General features: G+C 46.3%; 1 protein-coding gene across 2 annotated transcripts in view; it reads right to left on the bottom strand.

The window, feature by feature from the left end:
* Positions 1-3,648: 3,648 nt before the first annotated feature.
* The window catches only part of DGCR8 (DGCR8 microprocessor complex subunit), a 35,538-nt gene continuing 11,275 nt past the window's right edge, over positions 3,649-27,911 (bottom strand). The window contains exons 5-14 of one of the 2 annotated variants that reach the window (XM_069100859.1): positions 27,518-27,800; positions 18,177-18,374; positions 17,567-17,668; positions 16,784-16,882; positions 14,877-14,959; positions 9,550-9,650; positions 9,335-9,441; positions 9,060-9,187; positions 6,889-7,002; positions 3,649-6,116 (exon numbers count right to left, since the gene is read on the bottom strand). In XM_069100859.1, coding sequence (XP_068956960.1) covers positions 6,033-6,116; positions 6,889-7,002; positions 9,060-9,187; positions 9,335-9,441; positions 9,550-9,650; positions 14,877-14,959; positions 16,784-16,882; positions 17,567-17,668; positions 18,177-18,374; positions 27,518-27,800 — 1,299 coding nt within the window. In that variant the 3' untranslated portion in view covers positions 3,649-6,032. The remainder of the gene's footprint in view (positions 6,117-6,888; positions 7,003-9,059; positions 9,188-9,334; positions 9,442-9,549; positions 9,651-14,876; positions 14,960-16,783; positions 16,883-17,566; positions 17,669-18,176; positions 18,375-27,517; positions 27,801-27,911) is intronic. The other variant, XM_069100860.1, reaches the window with a different exon arrangement.

Raw genomic sequence — 27,911 nt, 5'->3', positions numbered from 1 at the left:
TCTTTGATCCGCTTGTTATTTAATATCATTTAGTTTCTATTTCAGTCTAAATTAAAAAAAATCTCATTAGATATCATTTTTATTGTATCATCATCAAGAATATGTAGATGTCTGCCCTTCTGCCTGTTTCTGAGGTCTTTATTACCCTAGCACAGGGCCAACTTCTACAACAGTGCCACGGGAAAAATGAAAACCAGGCATGCACCTTGCATTTCCCATTCAGTATCATGAAAGATCTTAATTATTGATTCTATTCAGATCCTTAACTTCTTTCTTATAAATATTTATTTCTCTTAGATCTGATCTTTTATTGCTTTAGAGATGGAAGAGGCCTCAAAACCAGTTAGTCCAGCCCCCTCATTTTCCAAGGAAATTGGGTCTCAAGAAAGTTAAGTGACTCACCCAGTGTCAGAGAGGTGAAGGCTTCAGAGGTGGGATTTGAAGCCAGATTCTTTGATTCCAAAATCAGCATTCTCTCCATTGTTCTTCTGTTCTCCCTGCGGTGCTTTTTAAAAGTACATTGTTCTTCAGAATATTTAATGCTGATATTATTTCATCCTTTATGGTGTTTTTACATATAATGTACCCTCGTTGCTTATCTCTTAACCATGTATATTTCCTTAGTAAATAGTATTGTATTTTCCAATTATATGTAAGGATAGTTTTCAACATTCATTTTATATAAGATTTCATGCTCTAACATTTTCTCCCTCCCTTCCTCCCATTCCCCCTCCCCAAGATGGCAGTCTGATACAGGTCGTACATGTGCAAACATGTTAAACATATTTCCACATTAGTCATGTTGTGAAAGAAACAGAACAAAAGGGAAAAGCCATGAAAAACAAAAAAAAAGGGGGGAAATGGTATGCCCCAACATGCATTCAGACTCCATAGTTCTTTCTCTGGATGTGGATGACATTTTCCATCATGAGTCTTTTGGGATTTTCTTTGGTCATTGTGGTGCAGCTTAGAAGGACTAAGTCAGTCAGTTATTGTACAATGTTGCCGTTACTATATACAACATTATTCTGCTCACTTTATTCAGCATCAATTTATGTAAACTGTGTATATTGTAATGTTGTGACTGTGACTGCCACCAATTTTTACTTCTAGTTGAAGTATACTTTTTGCCCTGTGCTAACCCCATAGGATATAAAAATAATAATAGTAATATTCATATATGCTTTACTATGTGTCGGGCACTGTACTAAAAACTTTATAATGTAAAATTATTCTCTTATTTGATCCTCACAGCCCTGGAAGGTAGGTACTCTTAACTGTCCCCATTTGATTGAGGCAAACAGACGTGAACTGCCTTGCCCACAGTTAGTAAATGTCTGTGGCTGGATTGGAACTCAGGTCTTCCAGACTCCAGGCCCAGTGCTCTATTCACTGCTCCACTGAAGTGTGTGCATGAGTGTGTGTTTCTTCTGAACAAGTATTTGTCCTCTATTTTATGGGCAAGTTGATCCCATTTACATTCATGGTCTGCTCCACTCCATCATTATGTATTTCTGTCCCTTAATCCCTCTTTAACAATAGAAGTGGGCAGGAGTTAAGGGAGACTGGAATGCAATAAACAAGACTTTTCCCTCTGGGTTCAGCCCAGACCCAGATCATTGGGTTCTGCTCTCTTTCCTTCTTGCCACCCAATTTAACTCCTTTTTTTTGTAAGTTCATCTACCTAGCTGACATTTCCTTTGCTTGTGTTTATGTCTCTCCTCTCTCTATTAAGCCACCAATTTCCTTACTTACAACCTTAACCTGGTACAAATAAAAATGAAGTTTGTGTTGGGGCGGCTAGGTGGCGCAGTGAGTAAAGCGCTGGTGCCGGGAGTCAGGGAGACCAGAGTTGGGTTCTGGCCTCAGACACTTAACACCCACCCACCCACCCCCACACACAAACTAGCCATGTAACCTTGGGCAAGTTACTTAACCCCAATCGCCCTCCAAAAAGCAATGTTAGGGGGGTACCAAACTAGTAGGCAGTGTGAGAAAGGCTCTGTAACGCAGAGAGGGCTAGGAAGGGCACTGGTCATGGGAGGCTGCATGGAGCCCCTCCACAACAGCCAGAATCAAGTACCAGCTGCCACTTCTCAGGCTCCTTTAGGATTTTAACTTCAAAAAACAGGATCTCACTTGATCTTCAAAACCACCTTGGATTATCCTTTTAAAAGATGTAGAAACTGAGGCTGACAGCAGTTAAGTGACTTGCTCAGGGTCACACAGCTGTGAAATGCCTGGATTTGAACTCAGGTCTTCCTATTGGCCCAGTATTGACTGCACCACCTCAACAGACAACCCACTAACTTTTGTGGGCTTGCTTCCTCTTGTGTAAAATGAAGGCAACAGGCACTAGAGGATGGTTCCAGTCCCTTCCAGCTCAGTCTTCGAAACAGGCATCTGAAGGGCTCTTGCTGGAGTCATAGAACAATTGCCCCTGAAGGACAACTAGAGTATGTCTTGGTTTAATATAAGGACGAGACACTTAAAAAAAAACCAAGCTCTCCAAATGGGAGTCAGGATTCAAACCCAGCTCTGACACTGCACCCCACACTTAACACAGGAAGAGACTCCACATTAATCCAGGGTTCACCCCTCCTCACATAGGAGCTGAGAAGGGATCTCACAAGTCACCAAATACCAGAGAAATTCTACCTTAAGAATGTCAGCCTTCATTGGAGGGGGTCCCATCACTTCCACTGGGATAGTGTAGTGACTTGAAAACACCCCAGTTCTCTCAGGATGCCCATCGCCTGTCTCTTCATTGGTCTCTTGGCTCTGCAGGCTCAACACTGGGTCCCTTGTTGGGAACCCAGATGTGAGGCCAGTACTCTGTGGTGCAATCAGGTCTGGAAACACATGCAAGCTGACCTGGGGCCCCCTGGCATCTCTGCAGCGTCAACTTTAAGCCTCTATCATAGCCGTGACGTTGGAAGCATCTCTGAAAACTAATAGGCTTCACCCCTCATTTTACAGCGAAAGGAACGCTGGCTCAGAGAGGTCCAGTCCAAGCACTGAGCTTGTGTTCAGAGCTCAGCCAGGTCATCTCCGCACCCCTACTTCTGCCAGTGCTTGTCCCCTCCTGGTCCAGTGCCCTCCAATGTTCCTATTTCTCTCTGCCCCTTCTAATTGCATCTTTATTTAGCCCTGGATCCTGCAGAGAAAGCCACCACAGGCCACTAGAGGCCCCCAGAGCTCGGATCTGCAGTCAGCCTCCAAGGCAGTGCATGTATTACAATGCAGGGTCCAGGGCAGGGACTCCATGTTTCTCTGGTACCAGTCACATCTGCAGGCACTTGGCAAACATCTGCCCAACTGTGCCAAGTGAGTGAGAGCCCGACAGTAGGGCCACCCTTTTCACATGGCAGGATGGGGCACAAAGTTTCACTGGCAAAGCCAAGTTGCCTCTTGCCTTATAAGCAAGTGAGCCCCTGCAGCCCCATAATGGATGTTCATAGTCCACAGGATCAACAAAGATAAATGTGGAGGCACTTAATAAATGTGTGCCCCTGGTCATGCCAGGCTCTCCAACAAGCCAGATGCAGTAACATGCCTCTGCTGTGTCCCGTCCCTCTTAACTAAGCTCCAGGAGGACAGGAATCTGTGCTTCACCAGAGCTTAAGATTACAAAGGCAAACAAGCAAAGAGGATGGTCCCACTTTATTGACACAGTACCTTGAGAAGCCCACCACCCAGGACACACACCCGACCAAGAGCAAGGACAAGCAGGGGCGGCAGCTTCCTCTGGACAGTTTTGCCTGAGGCAGAGTCCACAGCTGGTTCCTGGCATTCCCAACACTGGTGCCCACTTCATGGATGCCCATGGCCACGCGATTATCATGCAGATGGCAACGTTCAATCAACGACCCATTGATGGACCTCGACCTCACTAACATGCCACTAGCCCAGCAGACTCCACTCCTGTCTAAAGGTAAGGCTCTGAGCCCCAAGTCGACCCAGAGCAAGGGAGGCTACATTCGGTCTGCAGAGTAGAGTCCAGCAGCCGGAGGCTGCTCATGTGACGATGTCAGATACGGATGGAGCTTTGGGTCATGAGTTTCTGCCCCAACTTGCTAGGGGCAAAGGTCATCTTCACATGATTCAGAGCTAGGGGCTGCCGGAAGACTAAAGCAATGTGCCAGTTAGAACAAGGCGGTGCCTGGGGTTTTCACCTGTTTCCAAGGCAACATCATCAGGTCTGTGTGAAAACTCTGGGGCAGGGTCTGAGGAGGGGAAGCAAATCTACTGGGGTGGTTGGCCCAGGTGGGCAGGGGTAGACAGCGCTGCCTAAAGGTGAAGGTCAGCCCCATCTTTCCCAGACAGCAAAGATCTTTGCCAAGAGCTGTGGCTGCTTAATTCATCAAGTCTCCCCCAAAGACTTGCATCTCCTGTTAAAGCTCTACTTAAAAGAAGCCATTTTAGAGAAGGGCTGAGAAATCTTTTCTCCTTCTCTACACTAAATATCCCATGAGACTAACTGAGCAAGTTTGTTTTCTTCTAGACCTGTTGGGATTCATGTAGCTCACAGCCTGTCCACTAGTGGAGATGGAGGCACAAGGACCAGGGGTAGCCTGGTGCTGCGTCTGCAGGGCAAGGAGCTTGGAAACCAAAGTAAGTCACCCTTTCTTGGAGGGAGAGGACAGGCTGCCCCTTTGTCTGCCCCTAGCTCTTAGAAAGAGGGGGTCCTGCTCAGACAAGCACCATGACTGAGTACTTTTGCTGTCAGAGGGGGTATGTAAATAACTCCACTGTTTGACAAAGAAGTCAATAGACCCCTGAAGGCAGGTGCAGGAGCCAGGCCACAGAGCCCCATGCCACCCCTGAGGCCTCAAGCTAGCCCTCAACTGAATGTCAAAGCTGACTGGACTCCCTCTGGTTGTCAACCAGGTTGACACCCCCAGTGACTTAATTCATTGTCATTAACACACTCCACACATCAAGGCCAAAGCTGCTTTTCAAGAATACTACAAAAATCTCACCAAAGTGTTACAGCACAGCTCCACAGTCTGCCAGCCACACACTGAGAAAAACCAATTCCCTAAACATTTTTGCTGGGTGTGGTACCCAGAAGGAAAAGAGGGAGAGAAGGGGGAGTCTTGGTATTAAAAAAAGTCTCTTTTTAAGGGTTTTAAGACTTGGGTAGAAAAACAAATAAAAATGCACTCAAGGCAGTAAACCCATTAAAATCGGCCAATTGCGGCTTCAGTTTGTAACTGCTATGCACTGGCAGGAGTTCAGTTAAAAGAATTAATTGTTGTCAATTAATGTCTATTGTCCAAGATTCAAAAAGTGGCTTTCACGCATAAAGGGCCAGAGTTTCACTGTTACAATTAACCACTTAACCTAGCTCTTCTCCAATATTTTTTAAAAAGGGGGGGGGGGAAGAGGGGAGAATCAAACCTGTCACTCACCCCTACTACTAGTCATTGTGATTTGAGATTTAAAAACACGAGCTTGTCCTGCTGCCCAGGCCTGGCCTCCAGCAGGGACGGGCTCCCTATCCAACGGGTTCAAGCCTCCATTTGGAACGAGGCTCCTTGCTTATTATTAGTCCTTTTCTCTGGCACCAAACAAAACGGTGCTCTCCCAGTGCATACAGTTACAAGCTGAAATGCAACAAAACCTTCCATAAAAATAGTGTGAGGCACATACACAGAAGCCTGTATCTCTTCATATATCTCTGATATATCTGCTCCAAACTGTACATACTCTGAATCTGATCTGGAAACACCCATCCAATGCAGACACCATGGATGACTGTCAAGGACAAAGTGCTTGCTTTTACAAGGTCTGTAGTGAAGGGTGGTTGGTTAGCATCTCTGCTTGGTGGCCCCCCCAAAGAGCCCTTTTTTTTTTCTTTTTTGACCAATCATTTAAACATTACTCCTAAGAGGTAACAAGTTGGGGGTGAATGACAGGGGCCCCATGGGGCAGAAACAGAAGAACGTGTCTCTGAAGAGCAGCCTGCTGTGCATGGTGCCCAGAGGCCACAGGCTGCTTGTCTCACTGCTCCCCACCTGGGCTGCTGGTTACACGTCGACCGTACACAGAGGCTCACTGCCGGGCTGAGCTGACTCAACTATGGTCATCTTGGGCTTCTTCCGGGTTTCCTCCTACAAACAGAAGGCCAAGCACAGGAGAAGATTTTCAACCAAAAGGTGGGTAACTCACTGAACAGTTCAAAGCTGCCTAAAACCACCTACAGACACACAAGCCTCTTGAGCTTTGTCTGGCAGAAGCCACATCTTCAGGGCTGAGGAGAAGCCAGTCTGGCTCTGAATGCGGCTGAAACGCACAGAATGCATTAAGACAACCCAGGAGAGAAAAATCACCAAAGCCCAGAAAAAAAATCAGATAAGAAGGAAAGGTAAAGGCCATGTTTTGGCCAACAAACGGAGTAGAGAGACTTGGAGGAAAGAGGGCAAAGAAAAGGGTGGGTGGGTTAAGAGGACTGCACTCAGTCCATGTGTGGGTTCAAAATATAGACAGTGCCCCAGAACCTTAAGGCAGTTTGTGTGGTCTTGTGGCTAAGACTCTGGGGGTCACCCTATAGCTAGTGCCTGAACTAGGAAGAAAGTGTAAAGCAGATGGCAGAAGGGGGGGGCGCCCCTTCAGTCCTGTGGGCTACACTTTTCTCTTGGAACTAGGTGAGTCTCTTCTCCTATGCTGCTGGCTTCTGGGCAGGTCTCTGGAAAATGCCCCTGCTGGGTGGGAGGAAGGGGGATCAAAAGCTAAGTACAGTCAGGGAGCACCCCCACACACGGTGACCTCCACCCAAGGAGGCCTCCAGCATGGAAGTTTCCTCTGCTCTGGAGGAATCAGGGAAGGGCGCGCACAAGGGCTGTGTGCCTAGCACTCCCTCCCCTTGCCCAGGCCACTGCTCACCCTCTCCTGAGCCAGCTTTTTCATCTCTTCCTGCAGTTTGTTCAGAATGTGTAGATTTGGCTTGTTCTTTTTGGCGTACTGCTGAAGTTCAATCACACTTTTATCTGACATTTCCTGTTGAACAACATGACAGCGACAGGGAATGTCAAAGAATGGCAAAAAGTGTGTTTGCCCAACTAAGGCAGGGAAGGCTGAAGGTGCTCTTGACGTGTGGCAGCTTGAGGAAACTGGGGTTCAGCAAAGCACGAGCTTTCTGCATCCAAGGACATAAATATGGGTCACGAGCTCTCCGGCTCCAGCTGACACATATGGCCTAGGTTGCTTCCCTCTCTGATTTGCCATCTCTTAATTCCCAATGTCAGACCCTGATGGTGTTGGCCAACCAGGGCCAATGCTAAGAGCAAAGCTGGACCAAGGGGTCACATAGGCCACGTGCCAAGGCAAGCAGAGGGTGCCTCTTAAACGCTGCCGCTGCCTGGCTATGCAACAAGTCCCAGGCCTTGCAGGATAGGCTCAAACTTTCCAGTGGACTTATGGGAGAGAAGTTTCAGAGGTGTGTGTGTCTGTGTCACAGGCCAAGGGAAGGAACCAAGGTGACAACAATGGAGGTAAGAGTCAAAAACCATCATGGAACACGGAGCCAGAAGGTTTACTCCTTATTAGCTGTTCCTGAAGTCCAAGTGGTCTCATTGGTAAGTCAAGGAGAAGACTTGTGCTGTCTATACCTCCTTCAGGGGTTATAGAAGGTTCAAGGATTCTCCCTAATTAGGTTGTGTATACAAGTGGACTCCACCAGAATCTCAGTGTTGAAAAGGAGCTCAATAGTTGAGTCTAACCCCTTTTGGAAGAGACGTGGGAATCCTCCCTACAAACTCCCTCTGCAACAGCTGTGAAGAGAGCATGCTCCCCTCTATTCCACCCCAAGGTAGTCACATTAAAATGAGAAAATACAAGCAAAGTTTTTTTTTGTTTAAAGCAATTGGGGTTAAAAGTAACTTGCTTAAGGTTACATGGCCAGGTGTTTCTGGGTGGGTGCTAAGTGTCTGAGCCCGGATTCAATCCCAGGTCATCCTGACTCTGGGGCCGGTGCTCTTACTCGCTGTGCTACCTGGCCGCCCCTACAAGCAAAGTTTTAGCTCAATGTTGGGCAGATCCTTTCCCACAAAGGAGGGAAGAAGGAATTCTACAACTAACACAACCCATCCCAATGGCTAGACATGAGGACACACAACCTTGTTCTGGATCTTGAGCAGAAGCAAATTTCACTGGGGTCACAGCAGAGAGAAAATGCCTACTGAGATCAGGCACTAAAGGTCAATATACCAAAAGGCTCGTTTCATATAACAGAGCTACAACAGACTTTAATGGATCTATCCCTCATTTTTTTGAATGAAAACTTGTTCGCATTACATCTTTATTAGAAATGTAGAAACTCCCTTATTTATTTGTAAACTCATATGAAAACCTCCTCCAGTTTTATCCCAAATTAGTCTGATTAGAAACAAGTTAGGAAACGTTCCCTCACTGTCCAGTGATCTTCTCTGCCCACCTTCCCTTCACGTTCTGCCAGTTCTACCCAGTAAGCAGCATCCCCAAAGGAAGGCCGTCAGAGAAAGACCCAAAAACCCCGGATGAAGTTCTGAAGCCTTTTTCTAAGATTTGATCACATTTTCCACTTTAAAGCCCCCTTGGTGGAGCCCTGCAACACTGGATCTGACAGGAAGCAGAGGAACATTCAAAGACTGCTCCCAGGCACATCTGTGCTATAAGAAATCCCCAAGCCAGGAAGGCGGGAAGCCTAGAAAGGCCAGAGAATGCCTTGGGATAGCTTCCTGTTTCCATGGCTACCTCAGGGGAGGTTCATTTCATCAGCAGCTGTCCAGAGGTTGTAGGAAGGATTCCTGCTGCCAGAAGAGGCTGGATCCAACCACTAAGATCACTCCTTTTCAACACTGAGATTCTGATGAATCTGTTTGGGCTCGGACACTTGACTGATTCTCAGTCAAAGTCCCTTGAGTTACTCGGCATCACCGGGGTACAAGTGAGACAAGGACTCTTGGCCCAGCGGAGGAGCAGGAACGTGATTCCACAGAGGGAAGGAGGATGGGTTTCAGCTGGGGCCATGAAAATGACATCTGCCGACCCAGGAGTGAACAGAGAGCCCCCATCACCTGTTTCACCATCTTGTTGCTCTCCCGGCCATACATGCGCAATAAAGAGCCCCAGTTTTTGACATGTGGGTGCAGAAGTTGAAGGATTTTCTGCGAGGCTAATTGTTTCCCAACTCTCTTATTTTTACCTATTAAAAAAGAGGAGAAAATAGGAAGGAACATTAGGAGACACAAAGCCCTCCAGTGGAGGCTAAGCTCCTGAAGTAGGGAGTCATTTAACTCGAGAGCAGAAGGAGGGGGCTGTGAGGCGGTGGGGGGGAGCCTGCTCCACTTACACCAGCCGCGGACAGCGTGTTTCCCACACGTCATCACATATTCGCTCTTCTGGTTCTTCCCGGGGATCACTTCAAACTTGATGCTTGTGTCGCCCATTCCGTGGTTTCTTTAAGAGAAAGACAAGCTTCTATCACTTACAGCGACAAGCTCCAGGGACCAGATGCAGTAACCCTGGCAAGCCCGGGCATGCATGCTGCCCAGATCCTCCTCCTACCTTTTAAGGCACTCATGGAGAATCTGGTATGGTGACAGAAGTCCCGCCTTACTGGTCAGTTCATATACCCGTGAATCTTCAATACTGATATGGTTGAAATACTACAAAAAACATTAAAGCCGTTATTAAATGTGGAATCAATCAAAAATAGGTAATTATACACCCGCTCCTTTCCAGGTAGAGAGACATACGAGGCTTTATTAAAACACCGAGCAGAACAAGGACACCACAAGCACTGCTGTTCAAATCAGAACTCCTCTTGTCCACGGTGAAGCATCTGTGCTCAGAGACTCTAACACAAGGAGACAGATTTGGGCTTAGTGCTACTCAGTGGGACAAAAACCCCAACTAGACCGTGAGTCAGGACAGGAGAATAAGTAAAAGGATACAGGGTGGGGGTGTGGAGGGAACTCTGCACCTTAAGATAATACACTCTTGGGAACACACCCCATCAGTCGCCAAATCTTCCCATGTCTACCCCCCGCCATGTCTTGTGTGCAGTCCTCTCTCCAGCCACAGTTGCTGACTGGTTCAGGCCCTCAGCACCTTTCTCCTACTATGCAAAGAGGATTCTAATTGGTCTATGCCCAGGACAGGTACTTTCCACAGTACAGGTCTGATCCCATCACCCACCTCCCCCACCTCTCAGATAAAATGAAATCCTGTGTGGCTCTAGAAGTCCTTCAAGCCCTGGCCCTGACTTGCTTCCAACTTCATCACCATCACACTCCTAGTGTGCTCAGGGTCCAGTCAACTTGGCCTTCTCTCTTCCTCACTCATCTCCTGTCACTCTTGTGTTTGCAAAGCTCTCCCTGCTGACCCTAGAGAACCCCCCTTTCCTTCAACACTATGGTGAAGCCTGTGCCCTGATCCCCTCAGCTGCCTCGAAGGAGCCTAACACCCCTACTCCCAAGCTAACTGGAACCAGAGTGGAAGACACTATGACTCTGAGTGAAAGATGAAGCGCATTTGGCTCGGGCCCCGAGGGGGACACAAAAGCTGGATCTAAGCAGTGGAAGTGCTTGGCCCCAGAGCAGAGAACCAGGAGCAATGGGTGGAAGATCCTAAGAAGTCGATTTAGTCCGGATGTCAGCAAAGCACCCCTGACACTTAAGAGTTGTCTGCAAGGGAGGTGGAATGGGTAACAGACTGGCCCTCACTGGAGGCCTGTAAGCAGAGCTGGGTCTCAGGTACATTACAGGCTAGTAGAGCTGGAGGGTCCCACATTTAGAGTCCAAGGATCTGGTCCAAAATCTGGCCTGTCACTGTGGTCTGGACATTGACCTCCAAGGTCACTTCCTCATCTGTAAAAGCAGAAGGCTGCACTCAAGAACTCTCTCAATTCCTCTGGTTTACGGGTTAAATAGATTGGAAACAAGGCCCCTCCCAATCTGCAAATTATTTGTTTCTGAAAAAAGGCCAAAAGAGCTGGAAAAGCATCCATATCAGAAATCTCCAAATGTGGCTACTTGTTTAATTCACAGAGATCAGTGTAGGGATTGAAGATTTTAATTAGCAAAGAAAACACAATCTGGCAAGTCATAAAGTTTATGGAATACCAAAGGATAAGGAGACCATGAAGATGAACTAACTTCAGTCCCCTGTTTTACAGAGGAAGGACCTGAGCAGCGGGCCACTAACTACTAATGGCAGTTAGCTATGACACGTGGGCCCAGGTGCTCTGAAGCCAAACTCTCCAAACCTCGCCTTCTTGCAGTCGACAGGAACAAACAGAGGAATAAAGACAGGGCAGGACTCTTTCTGGGCAGGAGTTTCTTGAATACTTGTCCATCCAATGATTTCTCAACTGAGGAGGGAGGAGGATGGCAACTGAAAAAGCATTCACAGGAGGGTCACATGTGGGACCCCAAGGACGGAAGGAGATCTGCCAATATCATCAAGAAGGCTGATGGGGTCAAGCTGCCTAAAACCCCGGCCTCAGAAACTAAGCCAGACCCCTAAGACAAGCACCAAAAAACCTGGTGTCTGACAGCGACTCAGGCGGGCTAAAAGCTGGGCTCTAAATCCCTCGCCAGCTGTAACACAAGTCTCCAATGAGACAAAAGAACCACAAAAAACTCGGAGAAAATTGTAACAAGCTCCCAATATTTCAAATGACACACTCGAATCCCCAGTTTTTCAGGTATATGTCTACTCTATGATGTGAGTTTAAACCTGGACTGATTAAAAAAACCCAGCTCAACTTCATGTCTGTCAAAGCACGAGGGGCATCTTCCGGAAGTCAAAGCCCCCGTGGCTACACCCCTGTGAGAATCACCATCTGGCGAGGTGTCACATCAAGAAACATTAAGCACTAACTAAGTGTCAGACCCTGCGCTAGGTGCTGGGAATACAAATATAAGCAAAAAGATAGTGACTGACCTCAAGAAGCTGACGTTCTAACAGGGGAAGACACCACACAAAAGGGAGCTGCCAAGCCAGGGAGGGAAGTGTCTGTGGGAGCACGACCGGGTCTGGAAGACGAGGACTGTCTGGGCCCTTCCTCCCAATGGAGACTGCCTCTGGGGAGAATCGGGGGGGGAGGGGGCGCGGGGTGGGGCCACGGGCCCACAGGTTAAAGAGAGCTGGATTTTCTGGGGGGGGGGGGGGGGGGGGACGATGACAAGGGCAGATAGTTCCATCCTTAATAAAGGAATGAGAGTGGCCCTGGCCATTACAGACATGTTGTCAACGCTCAGGAGGCTCACAGCAATGCTTCAGAGACACCAGCACAAACACTAAGGACTTCCTCGGGTAAGAAAGCCAACCATAGTTTGATGAAACCATCAGGCTGGCCCAATTTACTCTGACATGCAGACTCGGAGGAGACAGTAATTCAATTAAAGTATCTCATTCAGAATGTTTATTAAGCCCCTCCCATGCACTATGTATGCACAGGGGGAGGAGATCACGCTGAGATCAAGTCCCTGTTCCTATGGGAAAAGGCAGGAGGCAGAAACCTGCTTAAGAGGGTCCCAGGGCAGCCCATGGAGACCCCGGAGAAACAAGCATATCCCACTGGAGAGATCTTGGCAAGGCTCCCAGAGAGGCGCCATCTGAGCTCAACCGAGAAGGATCTTCAAGGAGGTCCATAGAAATAAGGGGAAGAAAAAAGGAGGAAAAGAGACCATGGGCTCCCCAGCTTAGAGGCAGGAATGCACAAGCTGTAGTGATAAAAGGTTCTGCTTGCAAGACCCAGGTTGGAACTATTTACAGATACATCCTAGAACAGATCACAGAAACTCAAAACAATGATGAAGCAGATGAACTAGACAACCTTGACCAGCATAAAGCGCCATGTACAATTTGAGCTAAAGAGAAAAATGCAAACAAAAAGGACCCCACGAAGAGGGTTGGAAAACACAGCCTGAACATCAAAAAGGACCCGAACTCAAGGTGTCAGTCACACCCGACTGCTCTGAAGGCTCCTTCCAGCCTGTACCAGGGGACCACCACATCTCCAGGTGGGAAGGGGCCATGGAGCCCTCAGGTGGTCACCTGACCAGGCAGTGTTAGTTCTGTCACCTGCCTGGCTTCCTGTCCGGCCTTCGGGCCATCACTGCAGGCACACTCGCTCCCCTCCCCAGCTTGTCACCTGGTGATCTCAACAGCAACCAGGGATGCCATTCTCAACTTGAGGTTAAGGATTCCCTGGTCATTTCTCCAACCCTGACCTTTCTGATAACCTCCCTCCAGCCTCACACCTTCAATTTCCTACTGGACACGTAGACCTGATGCCCTGAGACATATCAAATTCATCTTTCTCCCCACAAACGCTGTCTACTCCCTATTACTGTTGGGACCCCCATCGTGCTCCCAACCTTGGGGGCATCGGTTTCCTCCCTCCCCCTCTCACACTGCCCCCAGCTGCCTCACACCTGGACTATGGCAGTAGCTTGCTGGCTGATCTGACTCCAATCCATCTTTCACTCACCTGTGAACATGTTCTTTATAATGCACAGGTCCAATGGGTCCTCCCTATTACCTCTAAGATCCAATATAAAAGAATAGCAGCTAACATTTAGGAAACACTTCAAGGTTTATCAAGTACTTTGTCATCTTCTTCAACTGCCATCATACAGGATGAGGAAACTGAGGCCCAGAAAGGTTAAAATTAGTTCAAAGAGAAAGTATTTTAACTCAGGCCCTCCTGACTCCCAGGCCTGCACCCCAAATACTGTTCTTAGGGTGGCCCCTTCCTCATTTTCCTATCTTCTCTACATTCATACACAGATTGAGGTCCAGGGACACTGGCCTCAGAGAACACCCCCATCTCCCAACACTGAATCCCTTTACTCACGTGTCTGGCATCTGCCCCTGCCCACCTTCATCCTGGATGCTTTCACATCTCTACTAACACCCCAACATCTGTTGGGGCCCCTTCTGCTTCCCTCTGCCCCTCATGCCTTTTTCTTGGCACTGTTTTCCCACCCCTTCCCTGAAAGCAGAACCTGGCTCTGCCTCTCCTATCTCTGAAGCTTGGCACAGAGAATACTTAATAAATGTTTGTGGAAATGACTTCCCCACCACCACTAACCAATCACTGAACAACTAGGAACAGAAATCATGGGGAAATGTGACCAGTTGACTACTTTTGCAGACGCTACAGCAGATAGCACATCCGAGAAGACCCACATAACCAACTGCTTTCTCCAGCTGACCTGCCCCTAGAATCTTCTCTGCTGGAATGTGTGGTCCTGAAGAGTGGGGGATGTCCATCTCCCCAAGTCTCTTTCCTTCCCTAGCTCTTAGCCCAGTGACCTCCCTGCATGGTGTTATCACCCAAGACATGACTCCTTCCTTGTACACACCCTTGGAGAAAAACGGCCAAGCCCAAGGCTCCTCAGACTTCCCTGTCTCTGTCCAACAGCCTGCGGTCCCCTCTGCCCCTGCAAACAGGTTGGTTCACAGCTTCCACATTCTCCATGTTCACCAAGGCCACCCTTCTCCCCAGGCAAACCTTGCCCTTCTTGCTTTCTGAGAGATTTTTAAGGTCAGAGGGAGAGAACAAAACAAAGTGCTCCTGGTAGGATTCTGCAAAAGAGAGCTCTAGGGCCCACTGAAGAATTAAGGGGGAAAAGTGAACTCCCCTTTGACAGAGCAGAAAAGAGGCCTAGGCAGCATGGAACCCCCAGAACCTGCTGGAAAAGGGAGCCAGCATCCTGAGGGAATGGGATGAGAGGGACTCCACAGCAAGGCCAGGCTGCTAACATTCCAAGCCTCACCTGGGCAGGACGCTGACTCAGGGGATCTCTCCAGGCCCTTCCAGGCTGGTCATCTGGGCACGCTAATCCCTTCACCCAGAAAGGGCGGCTCAGCAGACTTACCTCCAGCTCTTCGCTGTCTTTGGGCTTCTCGTCGGAGGTCTGCTTAACAAAGTCAGGGATGAGGATTTCCAGGGTGGCTCGGGCTAAAAGAGCAATCATTTCAGTTTGTGCTCATTCTTAATGATCGCAAGAGGAAAGATCTCGACACTGACTGGCTGGCAGGAGTGGGGCAGCCAACGCTCTTCTATGGCTAAGTCATCGCCAAGCTTACAATCACAAACCTAAGGAAATGGGTGGCTCTTCAGGGCACGTCTGTACATGCTCACGTGCCCGTCTAGGGAAAAGGATCATCCCTGACCTACGATTCACCGGCCACTCCTCCTCCCCTCTCCGTTCCTAGTGTCCATAGTGTGCTCTGGGTCTGGGTCTGGCTCTTCACCATCATCTCCGGATCTGGGAAGTGGATGGGACCTTAGAGATCATCAGGCCACTGCTCTCGTTATAGAGAAGAAAGCTAACACCTAGAGGTGGGAAGTGAGTTGCCCAAGGTCATACACCAAGTTAGTGAGGGGCAGATCCTGGGTTCAAGCTGAGGCCCAACACTCCTTCCATTACACCAGGCTACTCTTTACTTCGAGTGGTCCAAGTGTGCTCCATGCTGAGATCTCAGAGACAAAAACTGCCCCTTCAAGGCAGCGGGAGGTCAAGAAGCAGGCTGGCCTCCCCAGGCTGTGCCCACACACCAGCTGTGGGTATTCTGGAACGACACCTTCTTAGGCTGGACCATACACTGCTCTGGCTCTGCAAGCAGACTGTAAAGTCCTGGGGATCAGAGACCGGCTTGGTTTTCATCTTCCTACCCCCAGTGCCTACCCAGCACAGTGCAATGTACATAGTAGGCACTTAAATGTTTGTTGAATTGGTCCTGGGCCAATTTAGCCCTTCTGTGGTGACAACACCAGGGTCTCGTGAACTTCAAATGATCTCTGCAAAGGGGACTGAGGCACGCAAGGCTAGTGGCCTTCATGAAGTGGCTTTTTGTCTGTTGTTGTGGAAAAACTCTGTCATCTCTCCTTTGTCCCTGCGGTCAGTACAACTGTCCTGCCCCCACCTGCCCTCTCTATTAAGTGCTGCTCTTTCAGTTCTGTGTCCTGGAAATGGCTCGACTGACTCCCAACAAAGAAGCCTGCAGGGCTCCCCAAAGGCTGAGCGCACTTAGCTGGCACCAACAGGTGTCTATGTGTAGTCAGATGCCTTTTTTGACCCCTCCTGGGTGGGGCCCAGTGAAGCAATGAGTCACAACACGACCAACTCACTGCTAACCCGGATACAGGGTGGGCAGGGCTGCATTAGCAATCCTCTATCCGACTGCATCACAGGAGGACAATCAAGAAGGAACTCACTCCAACTAAGGAGCTATAGATTCCTGCTCTAGAAACCAGACTATGGGATCATCGTGAAAGGGACAGGGAGAGGGACTTGACCCATGATGTGACTGGTGCCAGGAATTCCTGGGTAAGGAAACTCCCTCTACACATGTGGGCCGGGCCAGGCCCTTTTGTGCAACTTCATTAAGGAGCTGCTTCCAGTCCTGAGAAGGTTACAAAGCCAAGATGCTTCAGGAGGGGCCGGGAACTTGGGTCTTCAGGGGCTCAAGGCCAGCTCTTTATCCACTAGGCCATGGCTGCCTCCATCATCGTGAAAAAAAGCTCAACAAGGCAAAGCAAATTTCAAAACACACTAAAAACCCACTGTGAAATGTGAAAATACAGTTTGATAACCAATTCTGGTGCTAAAACAAAGTGTACTGGAATTTTACCACTTGTAAGCTATGCAATGTCATCAACACTTTCTCTGCACACCCAAGACTGCTGCTACTTGGTGCCTTCCTCAAGCCCAGGCAGAGAGGCGGGGACAGTAAAACAGATGGGCAGTGGGGCAGTGGGAGGTACAAACGCGCACGTTACCAGCTTTGTTCTTTGCAAGCTTTTTGCTGCTTGCAGTTCCAGCCCCATAGGTCACTCCATCAATAGTCACTGAGGCTCCAAAAGGCTCACTTGGGTTCTCTAAAAAATGGAAAACATTCTCTTTAAAATATTTAGCCTAAATGAAACACCACTCAAAAAATCCCCTAACACAATGCAGGGTTTAAATTCACTAAATTCTAAGTCAAACATTTATGAGTGCCTACTATGTATAGCATTTTATAAGGTACTTTTAGAAAAAAAGCAAAAAAGCACTGGGAAAAAAGCATTCTTCTTCCTGAAGGAATTTAGAATCCAGCAAAGGAGGACAGGCACAAGGAGAAAATTTTATAAAACCCACCAAGTGTAAATCAATACAAATTGGGTTTGTACTGATAAGAGGCTGACCAGAGATTACTGAGGAGACAGCATGGTCCAGTGGAAAGAAAACCAGATTTGGAATCAGAGGATCTGGGGTTCAAATATCACCTCTACTCCTGACCCTGTGTGTGTTGGTGTGTGGGGGTGTGGGTGTGACCTTGGGCATGTCACTCCCCACCCCACCCCCACCTTGTTTGTGGGAGACATCTCTAAGGTCCAGTCCAGCTTTATGGGATCTCTAACTCCTAGGATCCTACCTGGGGGCAGTGGGTACAGGACAGGTTAGAGCAGTCAGCACTAAGGTCAGCTCCCTTGGATCCCATATTATATGCAAACTCTGGGTCTACCAAATTAACAAAGAACAGGCTGAAGACCCAGCCCCTAAATGAAGGGAACAGAACTTACCACATTCAAAGAAAGTGTAAACAGGGCGAACCTTGAGGACTCGCTGCATGTACTCGTGCAGTATGCAGACTTCTGACTTCCCATTGGGATTAATAACAAATTCTGTGACAAAGAAGAAATATTTGACAACATGGGACCTTTAAACCCCTTCATCCCCACAAATGGACATGTGGCCATCACTGAAGTAAGAGAAATCAACATTGAGGAAGTCAGAGGCAGAGGACACTGGGAAAGAGCCCTGGCAATCTCCACTTCTTAGCCAAATGACTAGAAACTCCTGGGGCTTCACTTTCCTATCTGTCAAACAAGGATGACAATATTTGAATTTTATAAGGCTCAAATGAAAATGTGTATAAAATCATCTTTAAACCTTAAAATGCTATGTAAATGTCAGCTAGTAGTCTCACAGAAACAAATTAACATATGAATATAAAGCTTTAGTAATCCAAGTATTATGCTACTTAGATGAGAAATGTTTCATGCCACAAAGCGTTTCACATATGGACCATTAAGAAAGGCCTCAGAGGCACATTTTACAACACAAAATTGACCAACTCCAGTCAGCCTGGTTAGATTCTACTAATTTTAAAATTTAAAACATAAGACTAACCTTTCTTTGTAGGCGCATCATGCACAGACAAAGTAATGAGTTTCTGGTTGGCCGGCAAGATGGGCCTCTCAGATTCTGCTTGCTTCCGCTTCATTTCACGGTTGAACTGGCGTCTTTCTGCCCAAGTCCTGAACTTTTTCACAGTAACTTGCTCAAAATCAAACCGCTTTTCCAGATAGTTTCGAAAGTCTTCAAGATCTGTGCAGAAATTGCCAAAGAAACACTGTCGTTTCTAGTTATCAAATTATGAACGATTATTTGGTAAAAACAATTAAAAGCCCAAACACAAGGCAGAGAAAAAAAAACAACACCCATTTACTGATAATATGGTAGCTGCTTAGAAAACCCAGAGAAACGATAAAGGGACTAGTATAAACAATTAAGAGCTTCAGTAAAGTAGCAGGACATAAAACAAACCCAAAACTTAATAGCATTTCTATACAGAGGTAACAAAATCTAAGAAGAAATAAAAGGGAAGGAAGTCCTATTCAAAACAACTACCAAATGCATAAAATAACTGAGTCCATCTACTAAGGGACATTGGACACATTTTGCAAAATGCTACTTCTAAAGAAAAAAAAAGAAAAAAATTCAGTAATTGAGGGATCTCCAATTGCAGATTGGTCACACCGATACAATACAAATGAAAACACTATCTGAACTGCTTTACAGACTTAGTGCTACATTAAACTACTGAAGGGATACTTGAAGGAGCCATAACACAAATTAATTTAGAACAAAAGGTTTACAATCTCAAGGGGGAAAAATAAGGGGTAGCTAGTTCTTCCAGACAGCAAGTTACAACAAGAGTTAAAATGAAAAAACTATTTGATACTGGTTAAAAAAATTTTACAGTAGATCCTCTGAACAGACTGAAGGGCAGTTAGGTGGTGAAATGGATAGTCCCATAATGATTACTCTGGATGAAGTTCAAATCTGGCCTCAGACAAGCTGTGTGACCCTGGGCAAGTCACTTAACCCTGTTTCCTTATCGTAAAATGAACTGGTGGAGTGGCAAACCACTCCAGTACCCTCCCAAGAAAACCCCAAATGGGGTCATGAAGAGTTGGACATGACAGAAACAACTGAATAACAAGAACACATTAGATGGCAAAGAATCAGAAGCAAAACCAGACTAATTATGCCCCAAATACCCAACAACATAAAAGTATTTGAAGAACAGCTACCTATTTGACAAGAACCACTGGGAAAATCAGAAATCAGTTTGGTAGAAACTAGGCTTAAATCAAGTTCATAGACACAAGCTGAGTATTGAAGATCACACCACATTAGAAAAGAAACGTTAGAAAAGACCCAGATGAGGCACTTCTCAAAGCCATGGCTAGAGTTTTAACTAAGAGTTAAGACGAGCTCTTATCTATTTAAGGGACAGAGGAGATCACAAAAGGGAAAAGAACTGTAGTTACATGAAATGGCAAAGTTTTATGCAAACAAAACCAATGCCACTGGGTTAAAAAGGAAAGTTATATACTGGGAAAAAAAATCCTGGCTTAACTCTGATATGTAAGATTCATGAGGACAAACATATATCCTTAAGCCCAAAAGCTATAAACAAAAACAGTTCTTAAAAAGAACCACAAACTATTCACTAGATCCAAGACTGCTCTAAATCACAAATAATTAAGTAAGTAACTGAAACATCTTGGCATAATCAAGGGAGTCTCCCCCTAGGAGGACATAGGGATCCCCCACTGACCCTTGCTTTCTAGAACTGGGCTCATAGAGTCCAATTTCCACACCAAAGGTACAAGTATCATTAGGCAAAATCTCTGTCCGGGGACCTTAGTTCATGTCTGAGGAAAGGTCCATGGGCCAGCCAGAGACATTGGGGAAAACAAACACCTTAATGAGTTCAGATACCAAGACTATGTAATAACAAGAGATCAGTTCAATATAAAGCATTACTGACAAATTATAGGAAACAGTGGGAAGGTGAAAGAGGTAAAGGGAAACCAAGATTTGATAGACAACTTACATATATACAGAGTAAAACTCCCATAAGGACAGTGCTGTGTTGGGGAGCATAGAGACATAGGTCCATTCAACTGGGAAGACCTCCTCCTGAAGGTCAGGTATGCTCTCAAAGAAGAGATGTGCTACCAATCGCCCTGAGAGTGGAGCATCGAGAGCTGTCTAATTTATGTGTCAAGGGTCAGGGCTGGGGATATACAGGTACAGGGAAAAAAGACAAACTGGTAGATAGCAAAATATTATTTGGGGCACACAAGCTATATCAACCTTAAAACATGACTGTCAGTATTTTCCCATGAGTAGATTCTCTAAGCTTACCGTATGTATCCCTTTAGAGGAGACTGTCACAATGGCCCCAAGGCCATCCAGCCCAATTTCATAACAGAGATCCCACTACTAGACTATACAAGCGATGAGGACAAAAACAGGCAGGAAAACGTCGATAGACTAGCAATACTTTATTGCAGCCAAGTACTAGAAACAAAGGAGATGCCCACTGAGTGGGGAATGGGTAAAGAGACCGTGGTACTTGGCTGCAGTATTACTCTACTGTAAGAAGTGAAGAACACTTCCACCCTCCCCAATCCATGTAAAAAGGGGACTCTAAACAAACTTTGGAGCTGCAGAACCCACAAAATGACACAGAGAAGCTAACCTCCCGCTGAGGACAGCCTGGCAGGCTGACAGGAATCGGCCAGCGCAGCGCTCTGGGAGCCGAGCCCAGCACCATGCTGAGGCTTTAGCCCCAGGGCGGGCCTGACCAGCCGCCCGCCAGAGGGACTCCAGATCAGCAGCAGCTGTGGCCGTTTCCAGATTTATCAACACATACATGCGAAGGACAAGGTGAGAGGCCAGTGCAGTCTGGACTTTGGGACCAGTAAGTGGGAGCACGTGGCTTTTACCCCCGGAGCGAGAAACCGCTGAGAGCCAGCACAGCCTGCTAGCGCCACATGGCGGCTTCAGCTCCTGGCCTGCAGAGTGTAGGGGGACCAAGCACCAGTCTGAGGGGTAATCGCTCTTGCTTTAACCTGCTTGGATCTGGATTGCAGTCTAGGGTGGAGGTCCTGGGGTGTGTGTCCAGCTTGCCAGAGCATGTGGAGACCTCAGAGAGGGAACCCATCTAATACCTCCGGCAGCTGAGAAAACCCCAGCGTTTGGGACGAAAACTCCCCTGTCTGGTGGCAGAGTCCTACTGTGGCAAAAAGCCCAAAAGTCAAATAATTAAGTGGCAAAATGAGCAGGCAAAGGAAACAAAGCAGACAGAAGATTCCAACGTTACACTCCTATTTTGGGGACAAGAAGGAGCAAGGCATGGAACAGGAGGAAATCAGTGAAGTCAGAACTCCTGCACCAAAAGCTTCAAAGGAAAATACAAGCTGGTTACAGGCCAGAGGACCTTAAGAAGCAGATAAGAGAAGTGGAGGAAAAATTGGGAAGAGAAATGAGAACAATGCAAGAAAATTATGAAATGAGAGTCAACAGCCTGACTGAAGAAAATAATACCTTAAAAAACAGACTGACTCAAATGGCAAAGGAGGCTCAAAAAGGCAATGAGGAGAAGAATGCCTTAAAAAGTCGAATTTGCCAGATGGAAAAAGAATCTCAAAAGCTCACTGAGGAGAATCATTGCTTCAGAATTAGATTGGAGCAAATGGAAGCTAATGACTTTATGAGAAATCAAGATGCTGTTAAACAGATCCAAACAAATGAAAGAATAGAAGGCAATGTGAAATATCTCATGGGAAAAACCACTGACCTGGAAAATAGATCCAGGAGAGATAATTTAAAAATTATTGCACTGCCTGAGAGCCATGACCAAAGTAAGAGCCTGGAAAGCATCCTCCAGGAAGTCCTCAAAGAAAACTGCCCTGATGTTTTAGAACGAGAGGGCAAAATAGAGGTTGAAAGAATCCACCGATCACCTCCTGAAAAAGATCCCAAAAAGAAAACTCCTAGGAATATTATAGCCAGGTTCCAGAATTCCCAGATTAAGGAGAGAATATTACAAGCAGCCAGGAAGAAACAATTTGAATATTGTGGAAACACAATCAGGATAACCCAGGATCTGGCAGCTTCTACACTGAGGGATCGAAGGGCCTGGAATGTGATATTCTGGAGGTCAAGGGAGCTGGGATTAAAACCAAGAGTCACCTACCCAGAAAAACTGAGTATCATGTTTCAGGGGAAAATATGGTCATTCAGTGGAATACAGGACTTTCAAGCATTCTTGCTGAAAAAACCAGAGTTGAATAGAAAATTTGACATTCAGATACAAGAAGCAAGAGAAACATGAGAAGGTAAACAGGGAAAAGAAATCATAAGGAACTTATCAAAGTTGAACTATTTTTTTTTTTTGAAGCAATTGGGGTTGAGTGGCTTGCTCGGGGTTGCATGGCCAGTTGTTGTTTCTGGGTGTGGTGCAGAGTGTCTGGGCCTGGATTTGATCCGGGTCGTCCCGGCACTGGGGCCGGTGCTCTTGCTCGCTGAGCCACCTGGCCAAAGTTGAACTATTAACATTCCTACATGGAAAAACAATAATTGTAACTTATGAAACTCTTCTCAGTAGTTGAAGGGATTAGAAATATGTGTATATATATATGTGTGTGTGTGTGTGTATATGTCTTTATATGAGGGTATGCGGGCATATGAATACATATGTGAATGTGTGAATATACGTTTACAGGTATACATAGATAGAGGGCACAGGACCAATTTAACAGGAAGGGATGATACTTAAAAGGTGAAATTAAGAGGTGAGAGGAATATAATGAGAGGAGATGGGGAGAGACAGAGTAGGGCAAACTATCTCATACAGAAGAGGCAAGGGAAAATGGTTACAATGGAGGGGAAGAATAGGAAGGCAAAAGGGAATGGGTCAACCTTATTCCTATTGAATCTGGCTTGAGGAGGGAGGGAAATACACACTAAATAGGGGATCTCACCCTCCAGGAGAATAGGGGGGAAGGGGATGTGAGGGGGGATGATGGAAGGGAGGGCAGGCTGGGGGGGAGGGAAGTTGGAAGCACCCACTTGTGAAAAGGGACAGGATCAAAGTAGAGAATAGAACAAGTGTGAGGTGGGATAGGAGGGAGGGAAATATAGTCAGTCTTTTACATCTACTATGTTATTGTTTTGCATTAGCCGCACATGTACAACCTATACTGAACTGCTTGTCTCCCCAGTGGGGGTGGGTGGCAGGGGGGGAAGGGAATGAATCTGGAATTGAAAGTTTTAAAATCAAATATTCAAATATATATATATATATGTGTGTGTGTGTGTGTGTGTGTATATATACTATTATTAATACCATCTTACATGTTATTAAGAAAAAAAAGATATACAGGCATAGAGATCCACTGGAAAAGTTGAAACGGGTATGGGAGAAAATATGGGAGAGAGCAGACTGGAGGTAGGGATATCCTGTGGGACTGCTGTTTTGGGGGGACGAGTGGGGGAAAAACGGGGAGAAAATTTGTAACTCAAAATCTGGTGGAAACGAATGATGTAAATCAGAAGTTAATAAAGCATTAAAAAAAAAAAAGTGAAGAACATGGAGAAGTTAAGCCTTCTACAAACTGAAGCAAAGGGAGAGCTAAGAACACTGTAATTATGACCAAACTAGCTATGGAAGAGACAAGAAAGCAAATGAATTTCTGGTCCCTCTTCTCTGAAGGGCTGGGGGGAAGGACATGCTGAAATACATTTTTTGTTCAATTCTGCTCATGTGGGTGGCAGGTCAGCAGTGCTAAGGAAGGTCTCACTAGGTAGTGGAAAGGGAGAAGAATATCTGGAAGTGAAATTACATAAAGACAGAAAAATTATCAATAAAAATTTGAAATAAGACAACAGCAGTAGTCTCTATGATACAAACATGTTACATCCAGGATGTCTCTCAAGTAAGTGACTTTTCCCTCTTTACCATATTAAAATGGTAAATGAATAAGAGGTCATCCCAAAGTCTCCTAACCTAATCTGTCAGAGAACAAAACCAAAAATAATGAATCTATTATGCTATAAATACAGAGTACACAGCCATTACTCAGGGTCATCGGGACCGTCAGGTATGTATCTAAGGACGCACATGCAGACATGTAAACTCTGTTAACATAAAAGATCCAGGTGGATCCATGTATGTTAGATGGAGAAGGTAAAGGAATGTGGGCTGTGCTCCAGACACGGACCTTGTAAACACCTTCGGCAAACAGGCATCTCCTTGTTTTAGCCTCCCACTGATGCTCAGGAGCAGAGACCAAACAAGGCTCTCAATTTTAACACCTTCCAAAGACCTGGTTCAATTCTGATTTGTGCATGAGACACCTTATTGGAGGGCCTTCTATAGAACATTTTGTTCTATTGAAACAAATAAGCCAAATGGGATCTTGTATTCTGACCCTTTTGGTCAAATGCTTTGAATATTGCTTGTGAAAACCTGTCTATTCCCTCCTTTTGCCTTCATTAAAGATGCATCCAATAACTGAAGGCTATTCTCAGGGATGAACAAGCAGGCTTGGAGCTGGTGTTTCCCTGGTTACCTTTTTTGGCGCATGACCTTTTATGGGCACTGCTCATGTGCTCCTCTCCCTCTCTCAGACACACTGAACAACTGCTCCCACTACGACCCCTCCCTTCTCCCTCCATATCTGGTCTGCTCTTCCTGGCGCTGTTTACTTTGATGTTGTTTCTACTTCTGGTCCTAAATCGCGGCTCTAACGCTGCTAACGAAGAATCTATTTTTTAACAGAACTCTCTGCAGATCTTTTCCATTTTCTCGGTTTTGTTTCCACCTCATCCTTAAATTAAATGTCTTTGGGAGCAGCTAGGTAGCACAGGGGATAGGATAGAGTGCCAGGGCTGAAGTCAGGAAGATTCGTTTTCCTGAGTTCAAATCTGACCTCAGATACTTACCAGCTGTGTGGCCTTGGGCAAATCACTTAACCCTATTAGCCTCAGTTTCCTCATCTGTAAAATGAGCTGGAGAAGGAAATGGCCAACCCCTCCAGGATCCTTGCCAAACAACAACAGCCAAATGGGGTCAGGAAGAGTCAGGCAGGGCTGAAGTGACTGAATAACAAGCTTTCTACAGACCAGCCTTCCCCACCACTGCTTTCAGCTGAGTTATTTTACGAGGCAACAGTACCCATAATCTTCCAACGTCCTCCTCCGTAAGATTAAACAACCAAGCTCATGTCTGAAGCTTTTGTTGCCCTTGGCTGCTATTTTTCCACGTGGAGAGAGGAATAAGTATTTACTGGCAGCTTCTACCTTCTTCTGACGACCTGGCTTGAATCGAGCATTTTGTCAGTGTCTGTTCTTTTGTCCATTTCCTGTTTCAGCATCAATATATTCTTTAATCAGATCAAGCTGGTATTGTCTCAACAGCATACTTCAACTGATCCTCTCATTTCTTTCTCATAATCTGACACTTAGATTTTTATTTTAGGATATTATTCATTGAAACCCCCACCCCCCCAACCTCCCTACAGCTGACATCGGCACAAAAGCTGCAAATATCTTAAGGTAGTGGTTCTTGGCAGTATCTGTCATCAGCACGGCAACACAAAAAGGCTTTCAGGAGTCTCATGAAATAATGCTTCTTGTCACTTCTGCATTCACGACCAAACCAATTCTGCCAACTCCTACTATCTGTCTCCAAAGAGAGGCTACAAGCCATCTTTCTGGTTTGCTGCAACTCCTTTCTCTCTTCTGGCTTCAATGACAGTGACAATGTCAAGATTGATGGGTTGGTGCCTCTAGACAAGGAGGTCACAATTAGAATACCAAAATCTTAAATCACATTTACAGTAATTCTTGAGATGGCCCAAGTCTCAACAAGGGATCGAGCAAAGGCATCCTGTAATGTTCTTGTTTCATGGATGCCCATAATCAGCAGGATAGCCTTCATAAACCTCATCCACCACCTGTTGCCAGGACCACACTGGACACCTTTCCATAAGGTAGAGAGCTGCTTCCTGCTGCCACATTTGAGAATCCAGAATCACCCTTACAATCACAATGAAGAGTCCCTCCCTAGTGGGACAATGATCTTATTCCAATCAATAGTCTCATACTGCCAAGTGATAGGCGACATAGTAGAGTGCAAAGATCACTGGCCATGAAGCCTTTGCCATTTGCTTGTAACCTTGGACTCCACAAAAGCCCTACTCAACTTAGAGGTTTATGAAGGAAGCTTTTTTGTAAAAACTAGAGAAATGTGACCTACACCCACCACATCATCTCCTAATGGTTAACAGGCTGCCCATAAGCTTAATTCTCCTTGAATGTGTCAAGCCTCTCTCCATCTCCTCTGCTGGATCACTATCCATGCTCCATCTAACTGTGGGCATGTGTACACTCCAAGGCCCTATGAGGGACCTCTTCCTCATGGATACCACCAAGGCTGTGAGTACAATGGTTTTGTCTAGCACAAGTCTCCAGTCCTGCATCATCAGCTCTGTTGGGTACCACTCCCCCAGAGATCCAGCAGGCATCTCAAACTCACCACAGTCCAAACAAAACAGGACTCCTCTTTCCCTGCCAAACAAACCCATCCTTCTATACTCCCAATTTCTGGCAAGGGTACCAACATCCTTACCAGTCACCCACCCGGGTTCATAACCTTGAAGCTTTCAACTCTCCCAATCCCATTATTGAAAAAAAAAAAAAAAGGGAGGGAGGGGAGGTTTTGACATAAAAATAAAAAGAATGCCTTCCTTTTCCACTCCATCCCACTCCTCTCCCCTAACCTGTTAGCTATTCATTGTAATAAAAGAGTAAAAGAGGTAGGAAGAAAACATCTTTAATGTCTTTTAACATTTTTTAAATTTTAAATTTTAACCATCTTTAATGTTTTTTAATCTGACACTCCCTACCAACAACAGACAGGCCCTTATCACCTCTCCCAGACTGCTGCTGCTTTCCGTTCTCAATGCAAGGCTGCACCCTTGCTCTCATCTCTCTCCTTCACACTTTTTTCTCGACACAGACGAAATTCTTTCCCTAAAGTATCAATCAGACCCTCTCACCCCACTGCTCACTATCCCTTCTAGGCTCAAACACAAACTCCAGGGTTCCATCACATTATTCTCCTCCCAGACGAGCCTGCTGACTCTTCCCCTTCCAAGCCACTTCCTGTGCAGCTTTCATGTCCATAAGTCTGCCCTTCCTATCTGGCCTTACCTCATCTTCACCTCATTGAAGGTCACCACCCAGCCCCCCTTCCCACAAATAACTCTGTATCAACATCTGTAGACTTGCTCTATTTCCCCTTTCTCTGTCTAAGTTCAGCAATTAGCACAGCCCCTGCAGAAAGCAGATTCTTATTAAAGCTTACAGACTGACCAGAGACTTACCAACAGACTCATCTTTACACACTTCCACTTTGGCCTTAACTTGTCCTAAGGCTCCTTGGGCTGTGTCTCCCCCTAGAGGCTCTTTCTCATCGAGGGACCCAGAGTCCACTGCTGTGGAGTCCGGCTCCTCATTCTGGCTGTCCAGCTCGGAAGCCTTCTCCATGGACTTGACTGGGGAGGCATCCCCAATGGGGGTGATGTCATTGCTGAGTTCTCTTTCCTCGTTGTCTTTCATTTTCTTATAATGTAGACAAGGAATGCTGCTCAGGGGAGGATCATGTTTCTGGACAGACAGTAAAAGAGCAATGCTTCATGAATTCCAGCACACAATCTGCATAAGCTGAGTTCTGAAAATCTGATTTCTCTTATTGGATTCTGGTTAGCTACAAACAAA

Source organism: Petaurus breviceps, unplaced genomic scaffold (assembly GCF_028583685.1).
Source record: "Petaurus breviceps papuanus isolate PSGF00001 unplaced genomic scaffold, PetGlider_PUasm1.0 428, whole genome shotgun sequence".
NCBI lineage: Eukaryota > Metazoa > Chordata > Mammalia > Diprotodontia > Petauridae > Petaurus > Petaurus breviceps.
This window is presented reverse-complemented; position numbering and strand designations above follow the sequence as displayed.